The following is a 12,275-nucleotide window of genomic DNA, read 5'->3' on the forward strand; positions in this document are numbered from 1 at the left end:
GCTAAAAATAACAGGCAAAATATTCAAACGTAGAAAGTAGTATCAGAACTAGGATTCAGCTATGAAAACACCATGTTACTAGTAACAAGTCTTTATATTTGCTGTTTTTCATATATTTTATTTAGAGTCGGGCCCTTTAGGCTCCAGCCTTGTCAGGTCTGAGGTACGTACTTTTAGCACTTCAAAGCTCCTCGCTTTAGAAGCCGTCTCCATCTGTAAACACATCTGATGCAGATTACACCTCTGATAATACTGTGTCATTACAATGTAATAAGAGGAACATTGTCCATTCCTGTAAGATACCCTAAAGGTTATTTTTACTAAATAATATTTTTCTTCCCTTATAACCTCCTGTTACTTCCCTTGCTCTACTGTATCTACCGGGAAGTACTTTTAGTTGGTAAAAAAGTACACGTGAAATTCAATAAATGTCGGGAGGCAATAAAACGGGTTAGGTAATAAGGTACGGGCTTATTATGAAGTCCTACAACAAACACATACAATATGAGGAGGTTTTGAGTTTCTCCTTTTCAGAAATACTCGTGTGGCCCAGTCAACTAGTTCCTTGACTGGTGCAGCTGGTGCAGTGGTGCTCATGGATTTAATGTGAACACAGGAAATCCTCTGCAAACGGCTGCCTGAACATGGTACAGAAGCATGGACATAAAACAGACTGCACAGAGTAATTGGTTCTATTTCAGTGAACTCGTTGCTCCACGTTTCTTTCTTTGTTCAGAGGTTGTTAACTGATACTTCTCATTTTTTCTTCACTTTAGCATAAAGTTCCTCTTGGCCATGAGCACTCTGTGTTAAGCTGTTTTCTGGCTTGTTGACTTTCACCTGTGCGTACACCGTATCCTGCTGCTGTCCTCTGTCCTGCATTGAGCCAGAGGGCACTTCATATCCCAGTGTGGAGAAGTTGATCTCTCCATAGTGGATGTTTTCTTCCTCTTCTTCTGTTTTACCTGTGGACTCTTCGACAACCAGCTCTTCAGTCTGTAAAACGAATCAAATAAAAAGTTCTGTGACATATAAATCTGGTAAGCAGACTGCACGGATGCAGGTACTACTGTAAATAATCACCTGAACAGTCAGGTAATCTACAATTAGTTTTTTTTTTTTAATTTTTATTTTCTTACCTGAGTCTGTTGTTGAGTTTCATGTTTTGACTTTAAGCACCTGGAAGACATGAGTGACATTTAAATATTAGATAACTTTAGGTTAAATACAGTGGGGCAAAAAAGTATTTAGTCAGCCACCGATTGTGCAAGTTCCCCCACTTAAAATGATGACAGAGGTCAGTAATTTGCACCAGAGGTACACTTCAACTGTGAGAGACAGAATGTGAAAAAAAAAAAATCCATGAATCCACATGGTAGGATTTGTAAAGAATTTATTCGTAAATCAGGGTGGAAAATAAGTATTTGGTCACCTCAAACAAGGAAAATCTCAGGCTCTCACAGACCTGTAACGTCTTCTGTAAGAAGCTTTTCTGTCCCCCACTCGTTACCTGTATGAATGGCACCTGTTTGAACTCATCATCTGTATAAAAGACACCTGTCCACAGCCTCAAACAGTCAGACTCCAAACTCCGCCATGGCCAAGACCAAAGAGCTTTCGAAGGACACCAGGAAAAGTATTGTAGACCTGCACCAGACTGGGAAGAGTGAATCTACAATAGGCAAGCAGCTTGGTGTGAAAAAATCAACTGTGGGAGCAATCATCAGAAAATGGAAGACATACAAGACCACTGATAATCTCCCTCGATCTGGGGCTCCACGCAAGATCTCATCCCGTGGGGTCAAAATGATCATGAGAACGGTGAGCAAAGATCCCAGAACCACACGGGGGGACCTGGTGAATGACCTGCAGAGAGCTGGGACCAAAGTAACAAAGGTCACCATCAGTAACACACTACAACGGCAGGGAATCAAATCCCGCAGTGCCAGACGTGTTCCGCTGCTGAAGCCAGTGCATGTCCAGGCCCGTCTGAAGTTTGCCAGAGAGCACATGGATGATACAGCAGAGGATCGGGAGAATGTCATGTGGTCAGATGAAACCAAAGTAGAACTTTTTGGTATAAACTCAACTCGTCGTGTTTGGAGGAAGAAGAATACTGAGTTGCATCCCAAGAACACCATACCTACTGTGAAGCATGGGGGTGGAAACATCATGCTATGGGGCTGTTTTTCTGCCAAGGGGACAGGACGACTGATCCGTGTTAAGGACAGAATGAATGGGGCCATGTATCGTGAGATTTTGAGCCAAAACCTCCTTCCATCAGTGAGAACTTTGAAGATGAAACGAGGCTGGGTCTTCCAACATGACAATGATCCAAAACACACCGCCCGGGCAACAAAGGAGTGGCTCCGTAAGAAGCATTTGAAAGTCCTGGAGTGGCCTAGCCAGTCTCCAGACCTCAACCCCATAGAAAATCTGTGGCGGGAGTTGAAAGTCCGTGTTGCTCGGCGACAGCCCCAAAACATCACTGCTCTCGAGAAGATCTGCATGGAGGAATGGGCCAAAATACCAGCTCTATATATATATATATATATATATATATATATATATATATATATATATATATATATATATATATATGTGAGTAAAGTTGAGCTTGATGGGAAAGCAGATCATGTTTCTTGCTTTGATGTGTGATATTTACCAAGCCAAGATAACCAAACAGATCAGTAAGATGAACCCAAGGATGCCTCCAAGAAGTGGACCCAGTGGTAAAGAACCATTATTCTGTTGTCCTGATAGAAAAAAAAAGAATGATATTAAACAGTAATCAAAGATATGATTTAATGTGTGTTGTGTGTGTAAAACGTTGGTGATGTGGTTTGTCTTTACCAGCACGAATCTCTGCTGATGTCTGATTACCCAGATCATTAGTTGCCACACAGTAATAAACTCCTCCATCTGTTACATTGAAGCTGTAAATCTCTCCTTCAGATACTTTCACAGCTCCATCTCTGCTCTTCTTGAACCAGGTGAAGCTGCTGACTGGAGGTTTGGCTCTGCTGGAGCAGGTCAGGTTCACCCAGCTGCCTGCTGACACCAAACCTGATGGACTGATGGATGCTGAGGTGTCTTTAGGAGCATCTGGAGAGAAAAACATAAATATGTTGTCCGATGGGATTCAGTTCAACAATAAACTCTGATTGTCTTACATGAAACACTGAGAGTCTCTTCTGTTTCTGCTGTCTTGGTGTCTTTTCCTTGGTTCACAGGATATCTGGCAGAGCAGCTGATCTTCTTTCCATCATGTGTGTCTGACAGAGTGATGTTCTGCTGGATTTTAGTTGTAAAGCTTCCATCTGTGTTTTCCTCTGTTTTGTTGTGAGAGTCTTGTTGGAGATTCCAGGTGAGTTGAGGAGGGAAGTGTGGACAGGGAGTGAGAGCTGAGCAGGTTATAGTGACAGACTCCTTCTCCTTCAGATCACCTGGGATTGTAATATTGGGCCTCCAAGGAGAATCTGTGGTTTAACATCACAGACACAGTTTGCACACTGATAATACAGGAAATACAGTAGAAAAAAAAATCATAATTTTTTACTCTGTTAGAAAAGAAAAAATGGATCATTAATGTTGTTTGCTGTTTTTTAAACGGTCAAACATCAAACAAGATGTAGTATTTGATTCTCTCTGTGATATCATTAGGGTAGTACAGACATTCTGGGATAATAATAAATACAGAATAATCAGACTGAATTCTGTAATAATTGACCTTTTAGTTCTTTCTGTTGATTAACCCAAAGCTGCATCTGATTACTCATTTTAGTTTTCAGAAAACCTGGACAATAAAAAGAAAACTTTCTCACCTTTAATTTTTATTTTAAGAGGATCACAAACAGCTGTTGCTCTGAACGGCCAGTTCATAATTCTGAAGTAATATGTGTTTGAATAAGTTGTGGTTAAGTTGGAAAACAGAGTGGTGCAGTTTTTCTCCTTCAGGTTTCCTGTAATATTCATTGGATAGATGTTAACTGTCCCACTGCTGTTGAAGATCACGTTTTCTGGATAACGTTTAAAATTAGTATGACTTTTAATCCACACTGCAAAAACAGGTTGTGTGCTGTCAAACTTTACTGGTCCAGTTTCACTAAAGTTACATGGGATTTGTAAACAAGATCCACTCAGAGCTTCCATCTCTGTTGGTGCAGTGATGAACAGGTGTGTGTTTGGAGGACAAGCAGCCAAAGTACCTGGAAAAAAAGATAAATACACAAATACACATGAGCAAAAACATAATTATGATAAACTAAGTTTAGCAGATGTGTTTCTTTTTTCTCAACAGCTTTAGTATAAACTGTGTGACTTTGTAAAGTTTCTCTATCTGCACTGATCTGTCAGACTGTAAATGACTGAAATGAGACGACTCACTTGGAATAAAGAGGAGACTCAGTAACATGATGTCTGTCATGATGTTCACAGACTGGACTGTCACAAAACTCATCACCTGGAAAAAAAATATAACATCACTTAAAGGTTTGATCAAATCAGGAACTTGCATTGTTTTATAGAGCAATACAAAATTTACATGTATTTGAAATCAGATTAAAAGTGTGTGATATAAAAATTTTGTAAAATATAAAAAATGTTTTCTTACCAAATGATCACACAGCTACAGAGAGAGACAATGTGTGATTTCAACAGAAACACAGTGAGTGAAACACTTCTGTGTTTAGATGTTTTAATGTCAAAGCAAACAGACCTGCGGTGCTTTTGGTTTTCTGCCTTTCTGTATTCAGTCAGTCAGTCTGCTTTTTATGTTCCCCTTGTGCACTCTGCTTTCACTTCAGATGCTGCCAGTCCCACCCGCCTGCCTCTAGATTCACCTGACCTGAGCCTCCACTCACACACTAACCTGTTCTTCATTCTCTCATTAACATTTTTGCACATAGAGCAGCTCGTTTCCCCCAGAGACTGTGTCTCAGCTTTCCACAGTTTTTTTCTCCTGCCTGTTTTGATCTGGATTTTTGTACTTTACTCACAAAAATGTCTTCTTTGCATTTTTATATAACTCCTGGTTTTCGCTCTCGGTTTTCAGACTTGCACTCTCAATACTGTAAAAATACACAAAGTTGTCTGGATGCATGCTCAGTCATCTAGATAAATAAATCCAAAAAGGTTAATTCTGTTCTGTCCAGATAAATAGAATCAACCTTTTGGAACAGACAAACCTTCGTGTGAATAAGAAAGTCAGCTCAGTCTCATCACGGTGCAAATAAATTAATTAAACTAATGATTACATTTTCAATTTCACATTTTCATCCAGGCCTTCAGGTTTTATCCTATTTGCCTGTTATATTTATCAGTATTTTAACTTTACAAATATATAGTACAATTCATTTTTTTAAATTTATAAGCACAAATCTAAAGCAAGATGCAGCCTTACATCATGCAGAAAGGTTTTCTGTTCAGCACACAACAGTAACACTGAAGTCACAGCTACAGTGAAGTAAATAACACTGATCATCTTGTTACAGTGTGATGTTCTGCCGGCCCCTGACATCCATATTGATGTTACTCCTGTAACATCAATATGGTTAGGTAAGGAGTGACATCAATGTGACATTTAGTTATCATTTCAAACCAAACAGACACAACAGCAAATATGACTGATGCAAATATTATAAGAGGTACTAACAAAAAGAATGCCAGACCACGTGACTGAGTAATTTTATTACAGAAAGCTGTCTGTACTCACACAGGTTGTGGAAACTGTGTCCGCAGCTTCCTGTTGACCAGCTTCCTCAATTTGTTTAAACATTTCTTGTTTTATTTAATGACTCATTTATCAGTTGAGCCACTTGGCCAAAAGCAGACATCTAAATATATTTCTCTTTCATCATATCTGGAGTTTTCCCTCTGAAAAAAAGTATCAAAAGTAATCATGTATCACGAGAAACTTCAGAGTAACACCACAATAAGCACAGTTAGGTTGTTGGGCAGGAACAACCTAACTCTGCTATGTTATCTGCTATCAGGAAACTTTAAGTCACATCACAGATTCCAATGTTAGTCAACTTAAAAAGTAAATATTATGCATGTTTCATGACTATTTCTTATTTTATCATCAATATTTGAAAATCATACAACCATACAACACCAAAGTGTTCCCAGGCCAGGTAAAAGAAATAATCACTCTGTCATGCCCTGAGCCTACCCCGGAGATGACTGAAACATCTCACAGAGGCTACGTTCACACCAATGTGTTTTTGTTTGAAAATGCATTGTTTTCTCTCTGTTTGGGCCTCCCGTTCACACTGAGATGGTGTTTTCGCTGATGGAAAATGCAGCATTTTGAAAATGCTCTGAAATACGCATACATTTCCAAACGGTGCTTTCGCGTCGCAGTGTGGACAGCGAAAACGGAGACTTTCTAAAACAATGACGCATGTTAGTCATATGATGCAGTCATGTGGCCAATTAAACTAAGATAGCAGAGGGCATTAAACAGCAGTTGCTTTGTTTGCTCGCAATTTTGACAGCCCTATTAAAGATTAATATCAGGTTGTACATGCTCCAGATAGCTTTTCTTCAAATTCTTTAAATCTCACTCGCTTTTGCAACTTTGTACTTTTCTGTTATTCGCAGCAACAACTCCACCTCATTGTTAATCTTGAAGATTTGAAAACAGCGTTGTCGTCTGAAAACGCTACATGTCCACACTAGCATTTTCAGTCACTTTCACAGAGTTGCGTGTCCAGGGAGCAAAATTAATTTTTCAAATCTGGGTGCATGATCTTATGAGTGTCCTGTGATTGAAATCAGGCATCAGAAGGCTGAGGACTTGGAGGCAGAGGGACCTCACATGCAGGCTCCCTTTCATTGTCTAAAACAGAGCTTCCCAAAGCGTGGGGCCCGCGGTATGAAAAGGGGGGAAATAAAAGAAAGAATGCTTGGACACTGCTAGCATAATGGACAGGTTTTTGACGGGACTCCCACACAAATGCAAAGCAGGAGATGAAGCATAGCTGAATATGTTTCCAAACCAACTTCATTCTAAGCCAAAGACTAGAAAATATAGTGAAGCATATCTTCCCTTTGGCTTCACCTGCACAAGTGCCAAGGTAGGTCTCCCCTGCAGAATTGGTTTTCCCTGCGTCAGGAGCAGCGCTGGGCTCTCCAAATCAGGGGCAAACAGTATCCCACAATCTTGATTTTTATTTCACAAACACTTGTCGTAATGACTAACTACTCCTGACATTTTGGAGATGTTACTTCTTTATATAGTAAAGTTACAGCGGGATACAAATAACATCAGGCCGTTCTGCCACGATTTGTTCCAAACAGTACAAAACAGTATCCCACAGCTGTTTATGGTTTTGAACCCATTTTGTACAAAGAGGCATTTTTTGAAAAATGTTTTGATAGCAATGTCAAATATTATTACACAGGAAAAAACAACTACACGTAAAATAATTACACCGTGACGCATCTGACTTTCTAAATGGAGGGACAGTAACTGTGTGTGTATATGTAAGCGTGTAAAAATTGCAGATAGTCAGATTAACAATTCATCTCATGTAAACAATAACGTGAGCACAGCGTGACGTGAAAAAAGGCACATAGCTTTGACGTTGCATGACGAACTCTGTATTCCTTGTCCACATGTAAACGCAAAAAAGAAGTTTTAAAAAATCTTAGTTTTCGGGAATTCGAAATGCTGTTTACGTGTGGACGAAACAGCTGCTTTTTCAAAAGTACCCGTGTAGGTGCGGACGTAGCATAAAAGAGTTAGTAGTTTATTAAGATGTGATTGTACGGGGACGGTGGGAGGTGCGCCTGAAGGGGCCTAGCAAAAAAAGTTTGGGAACCACTGGTCTAAAAAACAATGAAAGGGGGAACTTGATCATCCAAAGCAGAAAAGTCTTAATTTTATGAGTCTGTTTCTGTTAAGGAGGTCGATTCATTCCTTTTTCGTTTTCTACACTTTGCTTCCTACAACCTGCAATACAATACCCAGCTCGTTTTGAATCACTGGAGAAGAGAAGAATGCAGATTAAATTTTATGTAAGAAGGTATATGTATGAGGTGATAAAACATAAAACCCTTTCATATAACAGAACTATAATGATTTACAGAGAGAGCAGAGTTTTACTGGTTTTGTGTAAACCCGCATGATTAACTCATTCGCAAACAGCACTGCGAGTGGCAACTGCGATGGCCGGGAATCGAACCCGGGTCAACTGCTTGGAAGGCAGATATGCTCGCCACTATACCACCATTGCTGTGAAAGACTACAACATCACTGATTCATTGTCCGGCTTATACAGATTTTCAGGACAATTAACAAGGTGGGCATTGTGATTACTCGCTTGTCAGGTTCTAACCTGGTCAAAAGGTAGATCACTAAAAAGACTAGTGCTTTCATGCAACTGCACATTTAATCTCATCAGCAAAGCTTCTTTGCTACTCAAGTGTGGCCTCTCACGCATTTAAACTCTTGCGTGATTTTTAGCACCTTGAGAGTCGCAATGGTCACGTGAGTTCTTCAGGTCACAGCAGACAAGGTGAGAATAGGTGTGAATCTGTCTTGGGACGAATCTGGGACGAGGACGTCTTTGGCTCCTCTTTCAAGTTATTGGACTTTGGCAAAAAGGTTTTACGCTTAATTCAAAAATGAGAGCAAGTGTCTGTGTCCCGAATACAAAGTGGGAGCTGGTTCCACAGAGAGGGGCCTGAAAAGTGATGGCTCTGCCTTCCATTGCACTTTTAAATCCCCTCGGAAGCCATCAGTCTGAGAGCAAAGCACTCTGTTGGGATGATATGGCACTGTGAGATCTTGTAGACAAAATTGGTGGTGATTATTCAAGACCTTGTGTGTGAGGGCAAGTATTTGGATTTTTATTTGGGATTTAATTGGGAGCCAATGAAGAGAGAAGTCCATATGGGGGAAATCTACTCTGTCCTTCCAGTCCCTGACTGTGCTCTGGGTGCAGCGTTTTGGAAAACAGTGTAAAGGCTTTTCAGGAAGCTTTTAGGACACTGTGAAAATACTGAATTTGAATAGTGGAGGCTAGAAGTAGTGAATGTATCCTTCCTCTCTATCATTAGATGGAGAGAGTGTACAAAGGCCGGCATAGTGGGTCTGTGGCCACTCTTGCTTGCGCTTTTGCGTGTCTGTCAGCCAGCTGTGGAGAAGAGCAAAGTTTTTACATGCAAAGAGCTGTAGTGAAAAGCAGTGTTCCAAACAATGAAATGTGTCCACTCCTTGTGCTTTTCATGCAGTAATGTTTGAAGCTATTTCTGCTGTTGTCCCATTCCCGGTGAAATCCGCTGTGCCTCCAATCCCGATCCCAGTCCTCTTGCAAAGCAATCAGCATTTGTCAGACGCATGAGTCATTGGCGGTACTCAGATTGGATCCTGGACGACTACACGGGGGAACGTGTGGGGTGGCTAAGAGACCAATTGAAGGATGCCATGTTTACTGAATATGTGCCTAATTTTGTCAGGACATAGCTGGGTCCATTGCTTCTGCGTGCTCTATTTTCACAAGCAAAGGCCTGGCTCTTTCTCCTGGCACCTTCTCAGGTGATCTCCATGCTTTCTTATCAAATCAACGTCAGGACTTCCGCAAAACAGCTGACCGTTGTCGACAGGATTCGAACCTGTGCGGGGAGACCCCAATGGATTTCTAGTCCATCGCCTTGACCGCTCGGCCACAACAACCACATTGGGCTGTGGAACTACATACTTGAAAGACATACGTCTTCCAAGTCCTACGCCACACATCTTTCAAGTAGGATGTGCACAACAACGGCCACGCTGGATTGTAAATGCGGTAGCTGCATGACTTTGGTGCGAAAGCTTGTGGTTTTGCAGTTCCGTGAGATTGGTGCAGCACAGCTGCGGTTGAAGCTAGCTGGCTGACATTAGCTTGCTTGTTTGCATGAACAGTAACACACACAGCTGATGATTTTGCCACCGCAAAGAGCTGATCAGTACATGGTTAGTAAAATGTTATCTTCATTCCAAACATTCAGCACAATATTTAAAGTGGGACTGGGTGTCTTTATGAAGAAGTAGCGTGTCCAATCCCAGTTTCATGTAAGAAGGTATAGGTATGAAGTGATGAGAACTCAAAGCCTGTGTGAACAGTGTCTTTCCACAGCAAACGGTAGCAGCGAGGCCGATGAAGAATGCACCTGGCCTGACATTGTAAGCATTTGCAGAAAGAGCGGAGAACGTTTTTAGTGTAAAATAGTACACAGGCCACATGCTTGAACAGCACTGCGAGTGGAAACTGCGATGGCCGGGAATCGAACCTAGGTCAACTGCTTGGAAGGGAGCTATGCTCGCCACTATACCACCATCGCTGTGAAAGACTGAAGCATCACTGATTCATTGTCCGGCTTATACAGATTTTCAGGACAATTAACAAGGTGGGCATTGTGATTACTCGCTTGTCAGGTTCTAACCTGGTCAAAAGGTAGATCACTAAAAAGACTAGTGCTTTCATGCAACTGCACATTTAATCTCATCAGCAAAGCTTTTTTGCTACTCAAGTGTGGCCTCTCACGCATTTAAACTCTTGCGTGATTTTTAGCACCTTGAGAGTCGCAATGGTCACGCGAGTTCTTCAGGTCACAGCAGACAAGGTGAGAATAGGTGTGAATCTGTCTTGGGACGAATCTGGGACGAGGACGTCTTTGGCTCCTCTTTCAAGTTATTGGACTTTGGCAAAAAGGTTTTACGCTTAATTCAAAAATGAGAGCAAGTGTCTGTGTCCCGAATACAAAGTGGGAGCTGGTTCCACAGAGAGGGGCCTGAAAAGTGATGGCTCTGCCTTCCATTGCACTTTTAAATCCCCTCGGAAGCCAGCAGTCTGAGAGCAAAGCACTCTGTTGGGATGATATGGCACTGTGAGATCTTGTAGACAAAATTGGTGGTGATTATTCAAGACCTTGTGTGTGAGGGCAAGTATTTGGATTTTTATTTGGGATTTAATTGGGAGCCAATGAAGAGAGAAGTCCATATGGGGGAAATCTACTCTGTCCTTCCAGTCCCTGACTGTGCTCTGGGTGCAGCGTTTTGGAAAACAGTGTAAAGGCTTTTCAGGAAGCTTTTAGGACACTGTGAAAATACTGAATTTGAATAGTGGAGGCTAGAAGTAGTGAATGTATCCTTCCTCTCTATCATTAGATGGAGAGAGTGTACAAAGGCCGGCATAGTGGGTCTGTGGCCACTCTTGCTTGCGCTTTTGCGTGTCTGTCAGCCAGCTGTGGAGAAGAGCAAAGTTTTTACATGCAAAGAGCTGTAGTGAAAAGCAGTGTTCCAAACAATGAAATGTGTCCACTCCTTGTGCTTTTCATGCAGTAATGTTTGAAGCTATTTCTGCTGTTGTCCCATTCCCGGTGAAATCCGCTGTGCCTCCAATCCCGATCCCAGTCCTCTTGCAAAGCAATCAGCATTTGTCAGACGCATGAGTCATTGGCGGTACTCAGACTGGATCCTGGACGACTACACGGGGGAACGTGTGGGGTGGCTAAGAGAGCAATTGAAGGATGCCATGTTTACTGAATATGTGCCTAATTTTGTCAGGACATAGCTGGGTCCATTGCTTCTGCGTGCTCTATTTTCACAAGCAAAGGCCTGGCTCTTTCTCCTGGCACCTTCTCAGGTGATCTCCATGCCTTCTTCTCAAATCAACGTCTGGACTGCCGCAAAACAGCTGACCGTTGTCGACAGGATTCGAACCTGTGCGGGGAGACCCCAATGGATTTCTAGTCCATCGCCTTGACCGCTCGGCCACAACAACCACATTGGGCTGTGGAACTACATACTTGAAAGACATACGTCCTACAAAGTCCTACTCCACACATCTTTCAAGTAGGATGTGCACAACAACGGCCACGCTGGATTGTAAATGCGGTAGCTGCATGACTTTGGTGCGAAAGCTTGTGGTTTTGCAGTTCCGTGAGATTGGTGCAGCACAGCTGCGGTTGAAGCTAGCTGGCTGACATTAGCTTGCTTGTTTGCATGAACAGTAACACACACAGCTGATGATTTTGCCACCGCAAAGAGCTGATCAGTACATGGTTAGTAAAATGTTATCTTCATTCCAAACATTCAGCACAATATTTAAAGTGGGACTGGGTGTCTTTATGAAGAAGTAGCGTGTCCAATCCCAGTTTCATGTAAGAAGGTATAGGTATGAAGTGATGAGAACTCAAAGCCTGTGTGAACAGTGTCTTTCCACAGCAAACGGTAGCAGCGAGGCCGATGAAGAATGCACCTGGCCTGACATTGTAAGCATTTGCAA

At 41.8% G+C, this 12,275-nt stretch overlaps 1 protein-coding gene and 3 non-coding genes across 4 annotated transcripts; all 4 read right to left on the reverse strand.

Moving 5' to 3' along the window:
• Positions 1-756: 756 nt before the first annotated feature.
• LOC146625236 (myelin-associated glycoprotein-like) lies at positions 757-4,459 on the reverse strand. The gene is made up of 7 exons (XM_085362738.1): positions 4,387-4,459; positions 3,825-4,208; positions 3,174-3,479; positions 2,860-3,105; positions 2,666-2,756; positions 1,140-1,179; positions 757-996 (listed from the first exon to the last, which is right to left on the reverse strand). Exons 1-7 carry the CDS (start codon positions 4,457-4,459, stop codon positions 757-759), a joined length of 1,380 nt encoding a protein of 459 aa, XP_085218864.1.
• Positions 4,460-8,168: 3,709 nt separating this feature from the next.
• trnag-ucc (transfer RNA glycine (anticodon UCC)) lies at positions 8,169-8,240 on the reverse strand. The gene has a single exon. It is a non-coding gene; the product is annotated as a tRNA-Gly (tRNA).
• A 1,360-nt stretch (positions 8,241-9,600) lies between these two features.
• trnas-aga (transfer RNA serine (anticodon AGA)) lies at positions 9,601-9,682 on the reverse strand. Its single transcript has one exon. It is a non-coding gene; the product is annotated as a tRNA-Ser (tRNA).
• A 2,007-nt stretch (positions 9,683-11,689) lies between these two features.
• On the reverse strand, positions 11,690-11,771 carry trnas-aga (transfer RNA serine (anticodon AGA)). Its single transcript has one exon. It is a non-coding gene; the product is annotated as a tRNA-Ser (tRNA).
• Between the last annotated feature and the right edge of the window lie 504 nt (positions 11,772-12,275).

The sequence above is a fragment of the Diplotaxodon limnothrissa genome, linkage group LG9 (genome assembly GCF_057381915.1).
Source record: "Diplotaxodon limnothrissa isolate DT_005_m linkage group LG9, D_limnothrissa_male_GT1.1, whole genome shotgun sequence".
In the NCBI taxonomy this organism is placed as follows: Eukaryota; Metazoa; Chordata; class Actinopteri; order Cichliformes; family Cichlidae; genus Diplotaxodon; species Diplotaxodon limnothrissa.